Source organism: Electrophorus electricus, chromosome 3 (genome assembly GCF_013358815.1).
Source record: "Electrophorus electricus isolate fEleEle1 chromosome 3, fEleEle1.pri, whole genome shotgun sequence".
NCBI lineage: Eukaryota > Metazoa > Chordata > Actinopteri > Gymnotiformes > Gymnotidae > Electrophorus > Electrophorus electricus.
In genome coordinates this window covers 12,787,501-12,810,054 of record NC_049537.1, presented here as the reverse complement: position 1 = coordinate 12,810,054, position 22,554 = coordinate 12,787,501, and the positions used below count along the sequence as shown (strand labels likewise).

Here is a 22,554-nt window from a genome sequence, read left to right as displayed (position 1 = left end):
CGTCGCCGCGGCCGCCTCCGTCTCTGCGTCCACAGCCCGGAGGGTCATCTATAACGCGGCTGCGAGCGCTAATAAGGGAGTGGGTTTATAAATCACAGGCTGGTTAAATCAGTAAGCGGGGTGGACGCCGACCCGTACCGCGCGCACAGGCGCGGCGGCAGGGACGCAGGCCACGTGTCGGGCCGAGGCGCCGCCGTCGAGCTGCGCTTACAGGAGAGAGCCTTAAAGAAGACGAATCTCGGGCCAAGTGTTCTCAATCACCGCAAAGGGACTGTGATATACCGCGCCATAATATAATGTAATTGGAAAATTCTTTTAGACTGATTTTAATGAGGGAAAAAAAGATGCCCAGTGCTCGAAAAGGGAGAGCCACTGGAAACGGTGCCATTTATATTCCTGGCATTTCTCTTTTGTCACCTGTTCGTTGTGTACATAAAGTTGTTAATGAGGTAGAGTGAGTACCTGCATCACTGTAAATGCTCACGCCACGTTCACAGCGGCGCGCGGTTCATTAAAAAGGGAACAATCGGGAAGACTACGTTGGCGTGGCCTCCTACCAGCTGCAGTCTGCATGTTCATCTGCTCAGCTGAAAGAGCGCACTGCTCTCCGTCCCTCTGTGGGTGCAGCGCTCGCATCCACTCTCTCACCGGGAGAGGCAGGATGGGTGCGCGCTTTGACATGACAGCTCCGAAATGGCTTCGAGGGGGTGGGGTTGGGGGGGGGGGGGGTATAGCAGACTCAACACACCATCCAGACAGTAAGACAGAACATTTCTGCTGCATCTAATGAGAAAAGGAGCCCAGTGCTCCGCATATTCTCTCTCACACACACACACACACACACACACACACTCACTCACTGCACGCCACATATGAGTGCGCATACGAGCACACACACTCCTCAGCAGGGAGTTGTGGCAACAATTAGGTTCATTTGAGGATGATTAGCAAGCGTGTTAACTCTTCACACCATGCTCTCTCTCTGTGTGTGTGTATGTGTGTGTGTGTGTGTGTGGCAACGAAGCAGTACACCGAAATTCAATCCAACTGCCTTCAATGCCCCCCCCCCATCCAAAGTTGCTTAGGCACTTTGGATTGTGTCTAAACAGGCTTCACACCCTCTGAAGAGCACGGCTGAGATTTTCACTCTTGCTAAATCAAACAGGGCGGTAAACGTATGTGGTCACTGTTATCACACGTCTGCTGACGCAGTCAGCCAACCTATCAGAAAAATCCAGCCTTTTCCAATCTGTCCTGATTCTTCATTAGTAACCTACAAAAACAAGACAGTGTCGTGCCTGCCGGCGGATCAAACAAGTGAATGGAGACGGGCGGATTTGCTGCTGTGTCAAGCCTTCTGCTGTCATGCATGGCGCACGCTACTAATCACATTTGCTCCTTTTGGCAGTAAAGCCACACTGGATACAGAAGTCATTGCAAGCTGGAATCAAGAACAGCACCTCTTTGATAAAAACTCTGAATGCCAAACGCACAGCCAGGACATGCATTCGACTGGCATTTATGCTTCAAAACCAGGAGTTTATTATTTTTTTTTAAATCATCCCAGAATATTGGTAAAAAAAAAAAAATTCTAAATGAAAGTTCCTTTCAATATATTTATAAATAGCAATATCCACTGCATAAAAATAAACATCATTAGCTCTAAACAGCATTACTGAGTGTTGTGTTAATGAATGTTGAATTTTGGATGGACAATAATGTCTAGTGCTTACTGAACTGGCTATCTAACATTCCATACCGGCAACACTTCAACACTTGATGCTGTTTTAATTTTCTTATTTTTCAAGGCTTTAAAAGACTACTGCTTACTGCACCTTTAATTGCCCTGTCACACTACAAAATAGAAGGCATACATTTTTCCAGTTGTTTCCTTGGCATAACAATGGTTCAGTGTCGAGAAGGCTTAAGTTCGAAACAGAATGTGAAGTGTGCAGGCACAGAGAGGCAGGCAGGGCACGTGTCCAGTGATGCCTCTGTCAGAGCTCGGCGGGCCCTCACTTTCACGCTGAGGGCAGAGGGGGGTGGCCACCAGAATGACCACAGCTCGGGATGGCCACACTTCCCCTATAAGATACTTCCCCTGGGAAGAGCAGTACAGGAGGAGAATGGGAGCAAGAGCCTCAAATTATTCTACCCTCCCCTGCCTTTTCTTTCAGATCCTCTCCCTCTTTCTCTCTCTGCCTGCTGTCGTTCAGATTCGGCTGGTCAGCTGATGCGCGCTGGCGATATCCAGCCCAGTAATACGGACGTGATTTCATGCTACGATAAGATGGAGAATCTGGTGGGCAAATGAGATACATAAAACAGGTTGCTATCTAGCCCAGCGGTAATAGCTGGTAACCGGGTAGGACCCACCCACTCCCTGTCTCCTTCTCTGCCTCCGAGATAACGACGCTGAGGATGTGCTACTGGTATGCTGACTCACAATCAAATCAGAGTTTGTTTTCCCAGCACCGGTGCTGATGTCCTTCCCAAAGCGGGCACAGATGCTGACAGGGCGAAAAGTAAACAACAACAGGCAAGCCACAGCGGTGACGGGCGGCGGGAAGAGCCCCAATAAAGGTCAGGAACGCGAAGGCCGTAGCGGAAGCTGCTGCCAATCGAACACCACAGCCCTGCTCCCCAAGCTACGAATAGAACACGGCGCTCTTGAAGTCCGCGGAGGCCCAAGACTTGAGCGTGTAAGCTGAGGGAGCCACACCTGAATGGACCTGCGCTGCCTCCCTCCTGGAAACCTCACTGAACACATAAAAAGGAACTGAACTAAATCCATACATCGTGTCTCGATTAGGAGGCTAATTAACTTTATGAGAGAAAGGAGAGGCTTTCTCATTGGCCAGCAGAGCACTTTCTTCCTTCCCTCCTTCCATTTGTGATATAATGAAATTGGAAAATAACTTCTATTTCCTTAAAACATCTCTTAATACACAAGCGCGGTCTCATATCATATTGCGGGAAAAGAAATAAGGCACCTTCTCCCCAGAGATAATAAAAGAATTGAATTTTTCCTTATCGGCCCGGTCATCTATTTTTCCACGGAATGCTATTACTTGCTGCCTACGGTTGCCAGGCAACAGGAAATATTAATAGGGCCTTTTATTAGGCAGGCTTTCACAGTGCAGCACTAAAATGAAGAAGTGGGGAACATGAATGGGTTACATAAATCTTTAGACCTCTCTGAGCTTTTGCACAAGCCTCTGTTTGCCTCCTGATTTATGGCACCTTCGCTTCATTTATGGGAAATAGCGGTGTGAAATAAGAAAATGGTACATTACCCTGAAGGACTATTTGAAAATAAATAATCGCAAAAGGTGAAAAGAAAGCTGTTTAAAAACCAGGGGGAGGGGTTTCTCTTCTTTCCACCCCCTTTTCTGTGGTTGGATTTTGCAGATCAGGGGAGCTTTCTCTCGCTCTCTCGCTCTCTCTCTCTCTCTCTGCCTCACTCTCTCTATTTTTTGTCTTCTTTGAACGCATCAATCATGTGTGTAATATTGCTTACAGAAAATGCCTTCTATGATGCTTTTTCAACTGCCACAAGGTGGAAAAAAAAAAAAAAAGTTATTAATAGTTCCATAAAGCATTTCCGCTGAGAATGTAATGCTGTGATTGTGCGGTGATGCAAATATCCTTGGACTTATGCTGATTAATCGAAACTATAATTCATGCTTAAAAAGAAGGGGGTTAAAAATGGTCTTTTCTGTTTTTTGTTTCTTTTTTTTTCTCTTTCTGTTTGTAATGCAAAACTTAGCAGATAGCAGAACTCCTTTGGCTTTTTAGACAAGCACCGTATAAGACAGAAGTAGCGATCTGTTTCAGTGGACATTCTTTCAGAGAACCTGGGCCCGCTTCAACACAAATACATCTGATTAAAGCTGGCTGGCTTCCTAATGTCCACAGCCAACCACTGCTTTTTGGTAGGCCATCATCTCGAGGCTATTTGCGGCCCGGCGTGGGCCCTTGGTCCAGCTAATTCGGGCTGTGACGAATTTCGCAGGCCAGAGCGGGGCACTGCACCGCCCACTATGCCCACTGGCTCCCCGCGCGTATTCCGTGCAGGTGTGGTCCAAACAGCGCTGCCCTGCGGGCTCCGTGTCGGGACCGTGCGGAGAACAAGGGTTCGTCAACAGCAGATGGAGAGTGTGCAAATGAACTTGGGGGTGAGATGACTGTCGGCAAGTTCCTCGCTGAATTGTAAACCAGGCTTTCTCACGTTCGGCAGAACCATCATTTTGCTGCATGGAGTTCTCCACACTGCTCCGAGCTCCATTTACGCATAAGACGTAGTTCTGTTGTATAAGAGCGTTCTTCACTTAAAGCAACTTGACCAAACAGCAAACTCACATGATTTCTGACTTATTTCTATAAGTGATTGATACGCTGAGGCAGTTCAAAATGAACAGGCTTATGGCAGAATTTCAGGTGTCCTGCTTTTAACATAAGCAAAAGCCGTTGGGAGCATACGAGCATGTAAGCCAAAAGTATGAATCATTTAAATTAGGTGCTGATGTTTCTTTCCTTTTAACATACAGAATCGCCAAGAGTTTTCTGAGTATACCAGTATGAACTGGTATACAACATTAGCATGCCATCACCTGATGTTTACTATCTAGCAGCAGTGTATCTACACTGAACCATGACTTCTGCTGCCCCGGATATACGGCAGGCCACTCTGACTTTGAAGGGAGAGATAAGGTAAATATTACAGCTTCTCTTCCACTAACCCTAGATGGAATATTTAGCGAAATGAATATTATGAAAAGAAAGCAGGTATGGAATGTCACCCGTTCACCAGAAATGAAAGCTTGGCACAGTGGTTAAGCAAATGGACTGTGAAAAAGCCTTTCCGTTCTTCTGGAGCTTGGTAACATTTAGAGTTGTTCTTTCCCGTTCCTGGTTTATGACTGGCATATTGTCTGCTATTGGGGCTGGGGATATCCAAAAGCTACGCACTTGCAAGTTACCAGCAAAATGTAAAAATATTAAGTATACATTTATACAGAATAAAAAATACCTCTTGAAACAGTATTCGCTGACTGCCTCCTAAATGCTATGGGACTGATAGCATTCATAATGCCCTGTCTGCATGACAAAGCCTCATTAAATCTAGAGTAATTGTGAGAATAATTACAGAGTGACTTAGTGAAAATGAAGGTGCATTTGCTGCAACACAGAAAGACTTTTCCATTAGATTACAATAGATCAGACTCACTTTATCATCAACCATGGTGATCATTTATCATGTGTGTCTGCACATTACAAATAGAAAGAAATACTAAATTTAGACATAACCTGCAGTACATTCAAATATAAAATGTGATGATACAAAGATCTGCTACATGTTACATATTCATGACTTCAATGGTGTAAGGAATAAAACATTGGTCATATATTTTATTCAGTTAGCATAGCTGTTGCTAATAAAGTTAGCTGGTTGTTCAGGTATGTTTTGTTATGAGGTCATTAAAAAGAATGTAGGCCTGATCACACATAACATGGCATTAGAACTAAGGAAGAGCATAATTGACACAATGCTTTGAGTACTGTTTAAAACTTCACCACATTCTTGTTGGCTTCAACCTCACTGGGACTAAATCCCCCTCTTCCTTCTTCAGAAAATTTGTACAGGACCTTCCTGTATGTGATTGATAAGATCGGTGCCACCTGATCATGGATATTAAATGTCTAATGCACTGGGGCCAGAGGAAGATGCTATGACAGCTAGCGCATTAGTGAGACGAGGGAGGGGGCTTGCCAAGCACATCAGTGCATCAAGACCAGATATCATGTTCATCAGGAAATATTCGATACTCTCTCCTGAAGGAATCTTAGGCCTTTTGGCAAATGGGCAAATGCTTTCAATCACTTGATGAGGATACTGCATTTGGAGGCTAAACTAGCAGGTGAAAAATTAATGCATTCTTATCCTTAATGCATTTCAGTTTTGCATCAAGTTCACTTTCGTTAGCGGTCCTGATACATTTGGTTGCACGCTGTCGGAAATAGTCCCACGACGGTTCTTCAAAATAAAAAGAATGTTTTAAACATGGAAGAGGTTCGTATCTGCACAAAGAACTGCAATTCAGTGTTTAAAGCTATTCTCTCTGTGTAAGGACGGGGCTTACAGCAGCGCGTCCTGCTAGTATATGCATACGGCAGGGTCTTTACTGCGAGTCCTGACAGTATATGCATGCAGCAGGGTCTTTACTGTAGACAGAGGTTAAAAGTGTTCCTCAAGGGCACAAATGCAGTGAGGTTATACATCTCTAACCCTCAGCATTCCGGTTGAGTTTTTCTTAATGCATCAACAGGGATGTGGACTCCTCTCCCTCTGCTTGCTGGGCTGCATCCTAGCCTTTTCTCCCATCCGGGATTAAAACCTCTGGCTCGATTGGTTACGGACGCAAACCGACCAAGGACGCTAGATGTTCGGTCGCTGGACGCTTTTCGTTACAGCTCTAGATCACAACATAACTTGGTCTCATTGCTAAGTTTGTACATGTTAAATGGAAATGTAAATATGTCAGTCACAGAATGCACCAAGTCATTTATTAGTGGAATGAGTTTTGGTACAAAAACTTCACATAAGATATGAGACGGTGAAGGACATTTTCTGGCTTAAAAGCTCGATCCCACCGATGCCTAATGGAACAGGAGCTCTGTGCATGGGCCAAAGCTCCTACAAAGCTCTTAGCACTGATGACATCCCATTCAAAACTGTACTCTTTTCTTCCTCTTCATTTCCCCAGCCTCTTTCCCTTCCCTCCCTCTTCCCTCCATCCCTCATTCCCTTTCTCATCTCTTTCCATCTCTTCTCCCTGACAGTCTCCCTCACTCTCCCTCTCCTCTCCCTCTCCCTCCTTTCTTCTCGCTCATTCTAAACCACTCTAATGAAAACAGATCTCTCTATCTCTCTTTCCCAGCAGAGCCAGGAGAGGAAGATGAACCCTAATGGGGTTTTTTTTCCCTCCCTCTCTCCCTTCTTCTTCCATTTTTTCCTCCTGATGGAATATATGCAATGACCTCTTGATACGTCTGATGCGTTTTGTCACCCCGGGTTCTGTTTACGGCAGAGTCAAAACAGCGCAAACAAACCCTCGGGAGAGGCGCGCCGCGAGAAACGACACAGAATGACATACCAAAGCAGCCGGTCGGTCGTTAATTCCTCTCCACTCCTAGCCACGTCCAAACACTCCTTGGCGCTGTGGGGTTCGGGGTGGGCCTCGGAATTGCCATGTGCTCATAAACGGGACCAGAGCGGTTCGCCGCGGGTCTGTGTGCTACTCGCCGCTTTGAACCCTGTCTACGGCGAAGATACAGCAGTGAAACGATGGATGGTCTGGTAGGTTTAACCTCCTGAGTTCCCCTGTGCTTGGTGCAACAGGGAGCAGAAGGTCTACGGGGACTTTTTTGTCCCTTCAGCTGAACGCCTACCGTACATAGTCGGCATTGCCAGCTCTATGTTTAGCAGACGTGAGTAATTCTCTCGCAATCAATACAGCTATCAATATAGAGCCCTTACAGTGGCCCAGGAGAACACCTCCCTAACAGACATGAAGATCGTTGGTGTTCAAACCAGAAAAAAAAAATCTGTGGTTTGTGGAGTTGAAGTTGGGGGTCGTATGATGCAGAATTTTTTTCAGTCGTTCAAACAGAAGCCCTTGTAACCTACCTGTTCTGTTTCTCTGCTTTATGTGAATGTGAAAAGAAGAAATTGTTCAGATATTTCCTGGAGGCAGGCCTATGAAGGCAGTGACATGATCATTTCAACACAAAATGATAGAACCTGGGATCTCCTTTTGTTTCAAGATGCCTGGTGGACACTCTTACTGGAATTCAAATCCAGGCAAACAGCTACACCTGGTTGTAGGGAGATTCAAATGGTTTTTTTGTGGTTGTTGAAATCAAAACAGTGTCATTTTTCCACCATTGAGTATAACACCGTAACTAATGAAGGATCGCCAAAGTCTCAAAACAAAGTAATTCACAGTCAGAAGCAGATGAGATACTACTGCTTCTTGTTATAATGTGCAGCATGGATGACTTGTCAACAGTTCTGCAAGTTGCTAGAAAGCAATCAGATGGGACACTTGGATTAAATTAAAGGACAGAGCAGGACGGCCATCGTCTGTTGGGAGTTTGGATCAGGACGGACATCCTCCCAGGCCTTCAGCGCTAATCGCGGCATGAGAGGTGCTCTCCAGTAGCTGGACGCTGCAGGATGTGCTGACATAGGGAAAGCATGACTGCAGGATGGAGGGTGCTAAGAAGAAAAATCCACACGGATGAATTCTCCCAGAAGCCCCAATGCGTGTCATGGATGACAGTGAGGTGGTCCAGAGAGTCAGGTGGATAGGCCTTCCTTTTTCTGCGCATCATGTCGCTGTTTCAGAGCTCCAGCGCACGGTGCACGGTGTTTTTAGACTGAGGAGGACTACAGTCCATAAGTTCACATGGTCTAATTCAAATTTACAACATAGTTCAAATCTGTTCATGATTATGGTCATCATAAACATGAAAGAAATATTATAACCAATAAGGCACAGCTGATCGGGCACTGTGTGACAACCAGCCATGAGCATATCTATCTAATCATACATGCAGCCCATCAATCCATCCTTCGAGCCATCTTTCAATCCATCCACCCATCTATCTATCCACCACCCCAAGATAAAAAACAAACAAACAAAAAGGACCCTGCGATGGTGACTCACCGAGGGCATCTGGCTGGAGAGGAGGTGACCGTCCTGGGCCAGCATATTGGACATCATGAGGGCAGGCAGCTCGGGGTAGGAGTAGGGGTTGATCAGGCCGTTGTGGGGCAGCGAGTGGCACAGGTAGCCGGACTCTGGGTCCATCAGGTGCAGCAGAGGTGGCTCGGGGTGGTTTGGTGGGGTTATGGGGGGGATCTCATAGTCCTCGTCGCCCCCGCCTCCTCCGTTACCGCTGCCCCCACCCTGCCCAGAGTAGTTCTGGATGAACAGGAGGTAGGCAACGAGGGAGATAGGAGGCAGAGAAATTGTTATAGAAGATTAAAACATGTAGAAGGATCAAAGTTTAATTATAGATCAGAAATCAAGCAGAAATTGCAATTCTGGGTGGCGAAGAACAAAGACCATAAGCTAAAATACGTTGAATGGCCTCATTCTGCGATGCTTTCAGGAAACAGGTCCTGATTAGTAATTAGTGATTCTGATTTCACCATAAAATTGCTCCAAGATGGCTAGAACATGGAATTACGTATAATCTCAATCAGCATGTTCTACTATATCATTAGATTACCACTCCCAGCACTGAAATAATGCTTTTGGATCATATTTTTCCCCATTTTATGTACTAATGCACAACTCTGCATTTTCCTCTAATCACCGCCGTCCTTTTAAATTTGGATTTGGCAATAGAAAAATATGACTTTACATTCTACATGAAAAAAGGGCTGAGATAACAGAGAGAGAATGAGAGAGGGAGAGAGGGAGTGAGAGAGGGAGAGAAAGAGAGAAATACCTCGGGTATTCAAGGGGGAATGAAAAGCAATTTTGTAGGAGACGATCTGACTGGAGCCCCTTCCATAATGACTGAGTCAAATTAATCATCAGAAATAATATTCCACTGTCAACCATTCAAGAGGTTTTTTAATAGAATTTTTATGATTCATGTCTGCCTGTATACATCAAACAGTCAGTTCTGCAACATTTCAGAAATCAATTCAATATCATCTTTGTGTTGCCTGTCATCTTCTCTCACCGAAAGGCCATTTATCTTACAAACAAATACTTTTAGCAAATGCATGGCCATGGAGGAAGGCAGGAACAAGGATTCGGAGGCCTCTATGTTCACCTTGCCACTGTATATTCCTTAAATAAAAGACCACTATTTTGGTGATGGCACAATAACTCACATTTTCCTCAAGGCTGAGAACAGAATATTTTGGCCTGTAGTATTAGTAAACTAGCAACATGGCAGCGGTGCATGAAACGTACAGTGAAAAGCGACGATGCCCAAACTGTATGAATAAGTTCCCAGTTTTTTGTTTTTTTTAAATCTGCGTACTGTGCGGCTAAAAAAGAGCATACGTCTATAATTAGACCCAGTGTGTCCATAATTTGCGTAAGGCGTCTTAGGCTGAAGAAAGGTGAGGCTATTTTTGAACGGATTGTTCAGGCCATTGATTGGCCACTTTTGCATAAGGACACAATTGTTGCCCTGGCCAAAGTTTACGGCTAGTGGAAATAATGCCGCTGCCTGCGATATGGTTTGCCCATTGGCTGCATTGTCCTGCTGGGGGTTTGGATATTAATTTTCTAAATAGGCCTTTTGAAGACAGATGTCTTTGTACAGCTTTGGGGCCTCCCTGTTATTGTTTGGTCTAATGGTCGTGAAAACGAACATTTCCTGAGATTCAATTTCCCTCATAATTGTTGGAAGGAAACTAAATTGTCTGTTGTAAACATGGAGGGGCATTGTGTGAAAAGAGCCCCTCACTGCGTCCTCAGGAGACATCTCACATCTCCGTGATCTCTGACGACGAGGCTGTGGATCACCAGATATGCCCGTTTAAATGGGGAAGCTGTTATTAACCTCTCCGGAGCCAGGGCAAAGTCAGATTTTGCAGCCTTGCTTACGGGACAACGCTGTTACTATTCTTGCAACAGGGCCATGCGTTGCCGGTACACAGGAGGAGGACACCGAGGTCCCGAAACATCCCGCAGAACATCGCGACACTCGAGGACCATGAAGGACAAACTCATGTCCAGAGCTGAGAGATTCATAAAGTGGTTTTGGGGGGAAAAAAAGTTTACCTGTAACATGAAATTCTATTTTCAAAAAAACAAACAAACAAAAAATAACGTTGAGGAGTCGAGAAGGCCTTCATTCGCATCCCGCATTGGGGGTGCTGAAGCAGGAGAAATCAAAGCCAATCAAAGAGGTGGCTGCAACGTGAGGAACAAATGGCTGGTACCGGAACACCTCTGCTCGAAGCGGAAACCGAAAGATCTGCGCTTGGCCCAGAAACCTTGGAAACCACCATGACCTGAACGCATGGGTGAGGAAGGTCGCAGACCTCTGTTAAACATGACGTTTATGCCCAGGTCATATGGCCAGCTTTGCAGAAGGCCCAAATTTATTCCTACCGAACAATAACCTCCAAATTCCCTACAATGTACCATCGAGACATAATGAACAGTCCTGCTGGTTGGCATACCTACTGGAGAGTTGCACCACTCTTTGAATGTACCAAGAGTTCATAAACTGCAACTCTCTGCTTCTTCAATTGCCAAAGCCAGGCAACAATGGTTTGGTTTTTATAGCTGTTCCTAAATACATAATTAATATACAATCATACTGTCCGTATATAGTTTATAATATTGTGTATATTTCCTGTATACAGTCTTTATTGATTGTGAGATGGAAAGGAATTGTACTGGTTACACAGATTTTTTTAAAAAAAGCCTTGAAACTATAGCCAGAGCTGGAGAAGAACGCAGGCTTTCTGAACACTCCCTTTCAAAGCTAACTGCCTCAACCATTCTGTGAACTGTCATGGCCGACAAGGGTGACTCATCACTTATCTCGAGTAAGTAAAAGGCTGTATTCATCAAATGCTTGCATGTCTGACCAATTTTCAGAAAGATGGACAATGAGAGCTTCCCTGAAATGTTTTCTGGTGCAGTTGAAGAGGGCAGAAAAAGACAGAGATGGAAAGAGAAAGAGAGAGAGAGAGAGAGAGAGAGAGAGAGTTGAAAGAGAGAGAGAGAGAATTTGTCAAAAGTAGCATTAGGCTCAAACAGAGACAAATGCCCTTGACGATGAAATGTAAATCTCAAGGACATGCCCATCTGAATGATTTGGGAAAATACATAATTCATACGGCTCACTTCAGAATGCGATTGTGTGTATTACAGGTTTAATGCATGTATGCACCCCCTCCACACAACTACTCTTTTCTAAGCTAAAGGTAAGACCAACCAAGAGGTGCGTTCCCTCCCTCTGAAGATGCGTTGACTTTGCTGTTCTCCTCATTCTCCATTTTCTGACCGCCCCCTTCCCCTCCAATTTCCAAGGATATTAGACCTCAATTTGGATGCAAGATGGCGGCGGCATCGAGTTTGAGTGTTTCAATTTAGAGCCTTCGTTAACCGGCGCGGAGGAGCCTCTCTGAGATGAATGCTATCAAATTCTGGAGAATATTTACAACATTCGTTCGGTATGTCGAAAACATTCGGCGCATGTTTTATTAAACAGGCCTGTGGAAGGAGCGCACACGCACAAGCGTATGCACATGTACACACACGCACACGCGCATGCACGCACGCACACAAACCAGCACCTTTTGTTTGATACAAACAGATGAGCTGACAGTTTGTGAAAGGACAGAGAGCAATGCGAGGAGAGAGAGAAAAAGAAAAAAAAATCTGTCTAGTTTGGGAAGGTTTCCAAGCGTCTCTGGCATAAATCTAATCCACTGTATGCTGGCGCACTGATTAGAACCCAACCATATGACCATATGAGCTCCAGTCTTAACACAACAGATGCCGTTCGGCCATAAAGCTATTTTCTTCCAGTTTATTACACCAAGGGCTTTATTACACCAAATGGATTTGAAGTAGAACTTGCACTCCAGGTAGGAGCACTGAACGGAGCCTCGGACAGTGTTTTCGCCAGCTTCACACGAGTATTTATAAAAGCTCTCAATTTTTGTGCTACATGTGACCTTAGGGAACAGATGGAGAAGGATAAATATGATATGCGCATTCATATCTGCGACGTCTAAAATAATCACGGCCCACAGCAGAGCTCTTTTACATTAGTTAAAATAATATCACTGAATTAGTAATGCCATATGTGTCTCAGAGGGATTATTTTAGTTTAACACGAGACTGAAAGTCCTTAATGTTAATGACAGTTCCAGCAGTATGGTTCTGGGAGCCACAGTGCAGGGTTTATGAGCCGTGTCAATAAGTCACTCCAGGTGCTTGTGTGTGTGTGTGTGTGTGTGTGTGCACATGTATATTTTGGTCGGCATGGTGACAGAATCTTGCTCTCTCTAAAATGCACTTATCTGCCTATAGAAGTGGAATGACACGTATGATTTATGTCTGTGCACACTGACCTTACACACATATACATGTATGTGCACCAACACATACACGTATATGTGCACACACACACATACACACACACACACACACACACACACAAAGAAGGCTACTTATCTCTGATCCCCTGTGTGTGTGTGTGTATGTTTGTGTTTAAAAATGTGTGTGTGTGTGTGTGTGTGTGTGTGTGTGTGTGTGTGTGTGTGTGAGCTGTTATCAAAGCAGATGTTTCGAAGTGTCATCTGTTTTTATTTGGCTGGTGGTCGGTACCCGTCATAAATTACATAGACATATGCCAGCGTGTGTGTGTGTGTGGGGGGGGGGTTCCTCAGATATCCCCATGGAGTTGGGAAAATATGGGCATTTGGCTGTGTCTTGAGACAAAATAAAGCATTTTTATAAAGATGCAAAAGAAAGAAAATAGCTTCTAATTGAAAAACCGAAAGAGTCAAAATATTTTATTTCCTTTTGGTTAGTTGGGTTAAGGTTATGGTTAGGTTAGGGTGTAGGCATAATTTAGCTTCAGGAATACACAAATCAATGGAAATATGAGCCTGTGTGTAAAACAAGACTGTGTGTAGATGAATTTTTGTGTATGTGTGCGTATGTGTGAGAGCGCGAGAGGTTGTGCATATCAGACCAACCCTCACAAATATGAACCTTTCTGGTGGTGACCACTCAAAGTGTGGAATGGGTTACAATCCTGAGCAGCAAAAGACAATTGAATCATCAAACAGCTAAACTGAAGCAAGTTACAACAGTTACTTACATGCTGATTATTATTAATCCAGAAATAGAGCTGTGAATCTGGAGCCTACACACCATCTGGTGATACACATATTTTTCTTAGAGCACATGGATTAGGCTAAAATATCTAACCCTCCGATGTGTTTGTGCGTTGAGTGTGTGCGCATTTGTGTGTGTGTGTGTATGTGTGTGCGCGTGTGCACACGTGTACGCGTTCTTTTCTCTGTTCTACACTCTGGGATAATATCTGACTTTTCTGCCATTACAAAGCAAGTCCACTAACACTGGAGTCATGTTACCGCAATACAATACCAGAACAGACCTTTCTTGCGATCTTTCTTTCTCTATCACACACACACACACACACACACACACACACACACACACACACACACACACACACAAACAGACACCCTCTCCTCATAGCTAGATGAGCATGCAGCTTTTGCCAGGCTCTTTTCAATGTGAGTTCCAATGTGAGCAAGAATTTGCAACCTTCTTCTGTCAAATCTCGGGAGGTGTGTTTTCCCTCCAAACTGGCCTTTTGCACCACTTTCTCCACACAGATTCCGCCTTCCATTGCTCTCGAGGTCAAGAGGTCACTTTCGCCCTGCTGAAGTCCTTCCACGTGCTAGCCATAACCCCTTTTGTGTTACAGCTCATAAAGCATGTGCAGGGTCACAGAGGTTACAGATACTCGATTGGCTGGTGGGACCGATTGCTGCTGACTATGCAAAGAAGGTGCAACACTGTGGTTCTAGTTACTCATACACACACACACACACACACACACACGCTGAGCACTAGCTAGTCATCACGGTAACAGAAATTCTTTGCATGGCATCACAGCTTAAACAGAAACAACGCCTCAGGTTTCACTCGCCACTTAAAGATGCAACCATGAGATAATTAAATTCTCCGCTGTCATGAATGAGAAACTGTGATCATTTTTTTTTACATTGTGACTGCATCCAAAATCAAAGACATAGAGATATCATAGAGAAAAATAAACCCATCAAATACAACCCCCCCCCCCCCCCACGTTATGCTCAACATCTTGACGTCTTGACTCAGCGCTAGTGGGTCATTGTAAGTGTACAGCAGACTGGGACAGAAACGCTACATGAGCCTCATAGGGGGAACTGACAACAAAAATGGAGGGAAAGAATAGGACTAATGGAAAGGGAAGAGGGGGAGGGGGAGAAGGAAAGAGAGAGAAGGATGGAGAAAATATTTAGCATAAATAAAGGTTGATGGAACTCCAGATTTGATGAGCTTATATTTATTCTCCAAGGACAACTAAAGAAATAAATAACTCAATATGATCTGTCAGTGATGAATTACTAAATTATCTCTCATAATAATCAACAAATCAATCCAGGGATTAACTACATCTTTGGTGCATAGATGGTGTGTGTGTGTGTGTGTGTGTGTGTGTGTGTGTGTGAGAAAGAGAAAGACAGAGAGAGAGAGATACAGGAACCTTGGTTTAGTTATTCACTCTGATTTATCGATGGCAGCAGGGTAGTATAATCGAAATTATTGCCTGACATGAGGCATCTAGCATTGCATCACACACACACACACACACACACAGTTCCTTGATTTCATATCTTTCATATCTTTCTCATTACGAAAAGCATACATATTTGACAGTACAAGAATGCCTAAATGAGTGCTATTGTGTTTAGATAAATGTTTTAATAAATGCATTTAGTTTTTACCTATCTAAAGAATGGGTGCAATAACAGTGTCCTGGCTGCCTGGAGAGAGAGAGAGCCAGTACACAGCGAGATTGTTAAGGGATTTCTTTAGGCTTTCTCTCTCTCTTTGTGTGTGTCTGTTGTCTGTTTGAGTGAAACAACAGCATTTCAAGTAGTGCATTGTAATAGTCTGTTCCAAAGAATCTCCCTCTCCATTCTTCCATCTCTCTCTTACACACACACACACACACACACACACACACACACACACACAAAACAAAGTATTTGTCTATTTGCTATAAACACTAATTTAATGCCCAATTCTGTGTTTATCAGCCCGTTCCAGCTGTGGGTATGTGTGTTTGTGTGTGTGTGTGTGTGTGTGTGTGTGTGTGTGTGTCCGTTGTCAATGTGAACAGACACATTGTCAATGAAGTCTATATCTGTCTACAGTCTTGACAGTCACCCACAGCTCTTTCAGCACTTCTTGCTATAAGGCCATCAACAGAGCACAGCTCCGAACAACAAGCTCAACACCACCATGCTGTCCACCCACCAGTGGAACGAGCCACTAGCCTTTTCTGGAGTCTTAATGACAAAACATTCATAAGTATTCTCTCCAGGAGAATTGTTACGTTCCACTGAAATTCATATTCCAGGCAAAAGTGCGATTGCAGAAGAGGGCGGGATGAAATATGACTGAATGGACATACAACGCTGCTAGTGTCAGCACGCCACGCAGATGAAGAGCTGGGCAAATCTTCCTCTTCGCTGGGTTTTTTAAACTTTAAGAATGCTTTGGGGACTGATGGTGTGTTGTGTACATACAGCAAAGCGGCACTTAAGTGAGGCCCAATAAAAACCCCATTTAAAGCAGCCATCACACTCACTTCCAATCAGTAACAAAGGCATTAGTGGACGGTTTGGAGAAGACTTGGCAACCCGCGCCCCTTAAGTAAACATACAGCTGCATTTGTTAGCAATCCGGTGTCAGAGAGGTATTCTAAACAGCCAGAGACTGATGGGCAGAAATGTGGGACAATTTAAAGAGGGGGAGAAAGAGAGAGAGAGAGAGAGAGAGAGAGAAAGATGAGAATTTTTGCTGTGGCATCAAATCTAGCTTGCCAGCCATCTCTCTCTGCTTTGTCTTCTGACTACCTCTCTGCTGGGTCAGCGATTGGCTATAGAAATATTTTGGCAGGCTCTCTCTTTGTTTTCATTTCACAAACGATGGAGAGGTGGGGTGGAGGAGCGAACGCATACTTGTCTGCCTGCCCCCCTCTCTCTTTCTTTCTTTCTGTCGCTCTCCCTCTGTTGCTCTCTCTTTCTTTTCAATCTAAACAGCGGGAGGAAGTTGTAAATCAAGGTAATGCACTCAGCCATAATTCGGACCAGCAGGGAGAAAACACACGCACACATGCACTTATATATCCACACACACACACACACACACACACGTGCGCGCACACACACGTACACATGCACTTATATATCCACACACACACACACACACACACACACACACACACACGTGTGCGCACACACACACGCACACATGCTTCCCTGAAAACTACGGTACTTTACCGGCGGCACAGTGACTCTTTAATCAGGGAAAATGAGCCAATGATACAAAATCTCCAATCACACCCAATCAGGAGGCTTCCTGTCAGTCACAGGAGACTACAAACTCCAATCAGGGACTTGTAACAATGAACCGTGTCTGCGCGCTCTACACTCTGATCAAATAATACAGTCCTATGATACCTCAGGTACATCACAGCCGATGATGTCAGTCACCAAGAATCTAGCCTCCTTCAAAACATGACAGCAGAGCCATGTGAGACAAACCCAGCGGGAAAGTCACAGGAGCTGCTACACAATCAGGCTAACTGGGGACGTAGTAATGCAGCTTTAATAACAGTTCACTGAAAAGGGGAGGAGCTGCACTGAAAAGGGGAGGAGCTGCTTAAATCTAGGGGCGGCGCCGTTCCTGGGCTGAGCAGAACTGGCTTGAGGGGGCGGGGGTGCATTTCAACTGAGGTCAGCCAAGTTTAATCTTCTGGCGAATGACATTTGGGTTTGGGTACATAGAGCTGATCCCGAAACAGCTTCTAACTAAGAAACGAGCACGAAACAGGAGCAAAAGTCTGTTCGTACAGGGGGATTTTGAAAATGTACCCTCTGGGTAGGCAAAATCAACTTTCTATGTAATACAGCATATCTCTTTACCTCCGAAATCTGAGCTTTTCATATTTCCATGTTGTGGCACTGTTCATAGTCAGTTCTCGTTCCTAGGTGAACGTTACCCATATGCCATCCGTGGACGGCACCCACGGAGGTTCGTGGACCAGCTCACGGCCCTTGTCTCCGCAAGCATGCTGGGCTGCTCTGGGACTTTGTATGAGCAGTGGTCTGAAATGATCTTGGAGGCTGAGGGCTTCTTGTGCTGAGGGGGAAGCGTGGGGCTGTTGTGCGCTAGCGGTGAGATTGGGCTACAATCTCAGCGGGAACCGGCCACGGTTAACGCGGGAAAGAGGGGAGGGTGGAGTATACCGGAGGTGAAGCAAAGGCTTGTCAAAGCATGTAGGATGATACGTCAGTCCCATGCTTCTCGCAGTGATTTGGCCCAAAATATGTTAGCTAGATAATGCTTCCTTTACCTCAGTTTACTAACTGGGACATGTGGCTAGCTCCGCTTTCTCGCTTGTCAACCTTTCCTCCAATAAAACTGCAATCAATAAAACCGTGGTCCTGCTAATTGCGAGATTATAATCTCATCTGATGTTCCTGCTGCATGTAAGGGGCAGCCGAGCCGTTGGAGAATTATCCCCGCTACGGACAAGGGCCGGGCGCGCTAATGCTAAAGCTATGGCTAGTTAGGTGGTAAAACGCAGGACCCAGCCATTGCATCACATGACTTCTCAAAGACTTCTAGAGTAGGCTTGGGGAAAATAAATTGGATGAAACAACACGAGTAAGGATTGTTTCAAAGTTAGGTGCGGCGCTTCCTAGGCCACAGGAGCTGCTCATCGCTGCCTGTTTCTTTTTTACTTCTCTTTGGTGATTACAACAATAAGGAAACTTATATTTTGCCACAAAAATGGAAAGCATGCAAGCTTGGGCCTACTAGTCGTAAAATTCAGTAGTCGGCCAGGTAAGGTTTGTTTAAGTACGGCTCACTGGAGACCTCGGTCAAAATATTCAGTCCTTGTTAGCGGAACAATACTGTCTAAGCATTTGAAAATGCTTGCCAAATGTATTTGCTCTACATAATTTTTTGCTGTGATGGTCAGCGGTTTGGGCCAATGATTCTTAACTCCAGTCCCGAGAACCTAAAGCCCTGCACAGTTTTACGCTTTCGCCACTCCAGCATACCTGATTCAACTCATGAACTCCTTTAGTAATTAGCCAATGAGCTGTGTGCTACGCCAGGCATTCAGGACCAGAGCCGAAGTCCCCGGAGCGGGAGGGCTTTATGTCACCCATCAGCCCTTTCTTCACTTGGCCTCTGATCCCTCTCTCGATTCGACTCTCTTTTCTGTCCGCTGTCCTTCTCTGTTTCTCTTACTCTCTGTCTGTCTCCCTCCACCTTGCCCCGAGCCGGGCCTCCCTAGCGGTCCGGTGGACTCACGTCTCCTGGCTGCAGGCGTATAAAAAGGGTCAGTGGACCTGCTCTCCCCTTGTCGCCATGGTTAACACAGAGCCCAAAATATGATGCCGGGAGCTACGTGTACAGAGTCGTGACTGTTGCTCTCATTTATGTTATTGCGCATTAAAAACTGCCACTGGCACTCTGAAGGCAAGGTCTTTATTACCCAGTCCCATCATTCAGGCTACAGCCCTCCAGCAGTGGTTAGAGGTATGCAATTTATCTTAATACAGATTACAGAATAACTTACACTGTCAGCCCTGGGACCTTTTGTTATTGAAGATCAGAAGTTATTATAAAATTTTAAAGAGTTCAACACACCTATCATGCAATACGTAACTTATGCTAATTCCATTTAAATCAAAATCTGTGATCAAAAACATTCCTCTTTCATTCATGTCCTCAGGAAAATCTGTGTTCAGGTAATTCCACAAGCAGTCATCTTCCCAAGTGGACTCTTTGGAAGTTCACCAAAATTGTGCATTCCCCCCCTTTCGGCCTAGATGAACGGCAGAATTCGACAGCTATCAGCCCTGTGGATTGTCTCGGGAACGTGCATGTTAGGTCCGTGAATCTGCAAGTGTGGAGAAGACAGGAGACTTAGACTGGGCATATGTGTCTGTGTGTCTCTCTCTCTCTCTCTCTCTCTCTTGCTCTCTCTCTCTCTCTCTCTCTCTCTCTCTCTCTCTCGCTCTCTCTCTCTCTGTGTATGTGTGTGCGTGTGTCTCCGTCCCTGTCTTGCTCCAGTTTGGCTGAGATCGATTGGCTCTTGGCGGGAGGTCAGCCCTGAGTGTGCTTCAGACTCCTTTGTTCACAAGGGTTGCCGCGTCAATCCTCCCTGACCTTGAGGGAACGGAGGGCTCTTTACGGCCCAACGTGGAGGTGACCTCTCCTCTCTAATCAGACAGGTTCAAAGGTCACTAAAAGACAGCCAGGTTAATATAAAGACTCAGAGGGGCACTGATGCACCTGAACTGGGCCCAGAAATAGCCCATGATGGACTGAGTCTGAGTGAGCGGCCATGTGCCGCTGGGGTCTGGGGCCCGGTTCAACTGACCACATCATTCTCTAAAACTAAGAACGACTAAAATCCCATTACCTCAATTAAAAGTTCTTTTGTGCTTTTTAAATATTCTCTGAGTAAATACTTCCACATGCAAAGAATCTTTTTATTTGCGATGCTGACTGTAATCTCAAATAATCTACACAATCTCGTCGGCCCCTTTAGATTAGACGGCGCGGGGATAAAAGTAAACAAATTCTAAACTGCTGGGAACATTTTGCTATGGTTGATGTGTCGGTAGCATGTATGAAACGGCACTGACGTTTGCTGGAACGATGCAGATGTTTCCCCAAACCAGCCTGTGTTTACCTTCATGCTAAACCCAATTAATCACTGGTGAAAGTGATGGTATTGCAAAGCACCATTATTATGGCGCAACTCATATAGTAAAAGCCTGTCCTTGGCACATGTTTTGATTGTCCGCTTCCCTGAAAGCATTGCTTTGGTCTTGCTGTCAAGAGCATTACAAAGAGAGAGGACGTGTGTGGGTGCCTGTGCGCGCGCATGTGTGCGTGTGTGCGCGCGCGCGTGTCGGGAACATTACGGCGGTAAAAGGAAAATCAGTCTGAACTGCCTGAACTTGGTCAAGCGCAGGAGAGAGGAAGACAGATGTCAAATATAAGAGACCCTGAGTAAAGAGTAAGAAACAAGAGGAGAGTGAGGGGAGTAGAGGGACAGGCGAGGGCGAGAGACAGAGAATCTGAGATGGCCAGAGAGAGAGAGAGATGGTGAGAAAGAGAAATGGGCGGGTCTGATAAAAAGGAACGAGAGCAGCTCCTCCCCTCTCTTTCCCTCATGAATAACATAGGAATCCCTCCACCAGGTCATAAAGATAAAGAGGAAGGAGCAGATTTGGAGACAGCAGTGTGTTTCACTGAGCCATTGCCATATCATTCCCTCCCTTTAATGGCTTTTCCATTTCTTTGCCATTTGCAGTTTAGGAGAGGAGAGAATTGCTGGGGTTTCTTTTTTCAGGGTTTGTATGGTTTTAGTATGTTATTTTACAGCATTGTTGCTTTGACTTGAGCACAGTTAGAGTGAAATGTTTGATTTTGCACTTGACTATCCGTCACTGTTTATCTGACGGACAGGCGGAGGCCCTACTGAGCTCCAGATTCTGCTCATGTAATCTCAGTTCCGCAACCATTTTCATACACAGTTCCACAGTTGGTAATGCAGGAACGACGTTGTGCCGTCTACATGATTCCCAACCCAGCAGCCCGAGCTAGGGACAAGCTTTCCACGCCGAACGCTTTACTTCTGTCATATCCATTTCTTTGACGCACCCATTGAATTGTAGTGATTCATTTAACATGGGTTATTTTTACAACCGGAGAAATAAAAATACGCTTTAACATAAAAAACAAACAAACAAACAAAAACTCTAAAGCCCCAAAGCCTTGCGTACAGCTGGCCAGGTACAAAAAGCAAGAGTGAAATCATCTTAAAGACCAGTGAAAGGTGGACTGTACTGGACTAAATTAGGTTTGCATATTTAACTATATTTAAAGCTTTAATTAACAGACGTTTTTAAACCACAGAGACTCTTGGTAACTGTTAACCATATCAGCAGAGCCTCTCTAACTGTTAACCATCAGCTGTCCTGAATTTTAAAACAGGTCTATATTTGGTGAAACTCCAGATTCAGGAACTCATTTAATCATATTTTTTTAAGTGCTAGAGATTTGGAAATGTACCCACAATGCATTGCTCTGTCATCAAAAAGAGAACACATGCAGAAACTTCCTGGAGGCTGTATAGTGGAGAAGTCTTCACAGATGCCTGTGAATTCAGTATTTTATATGCAAAGCACCTCCTGAACCTCACTTGCAACTCCCTCACTCACTCCCTGACTCAACCACTCACTCACACCTTGACTGACTTACTGCCTCACTCACTGACTTACTCCCTCACTCACTCCCTGACTCAACCACTCACTCACTCCTTGACTGACTTACTGCCTCACTTGCTGAATTCCTCCCTCCCTCACTCAACTGACTTACTCTCCTCCACACACACTGACTTACTCGCTCCCTTCCTCACTCACTGACTCCCTCCCTCACCCACTTACTCACAGACTCACTTCCTCACTCATTGACTCACTCACTCCATCCCGCCCTTACTCACTCACTGAGTTCTTTACTCACTCACTTACTCCCTCATTCACTTACTCAGTGGTTTACTTCCTCATTCACTCACTGACTCCCTCCCTCCCTCACCCATGCAGGTTAAGCTAGCTCAGTGCAGCGGAGTTGCACTTCTCCAAAAATTGGAACT

The 22,554-nt window shown here is 45.0% G+C and overlaps 1 protein-coding gene across 2 annotated transcripts in view; it reads right to left on the bottom strand.

Annotated features, from left to right (window-relative positions):
* The window catches only part of tox2 (TOX high mobility group box family member 2), an 88,886-nt gene that overhangs the window by 20,634 nt on the left and 45,698 nt on the right, over nt 1-22,554 (bottom strand). For both annotated transcript variants that reach the window (XM_027000698.2, XM_027000699.2), the window contains exon 4: nt 8,733-8,990. In XM_027000698.2, coding sequence (XP_026856499.1) covers nt 8,733-8,990 — 258 coding nt within the window. The remainder of the gene's footprint in view (nt 1-8,732; nt 8,991-22,554) is intronic.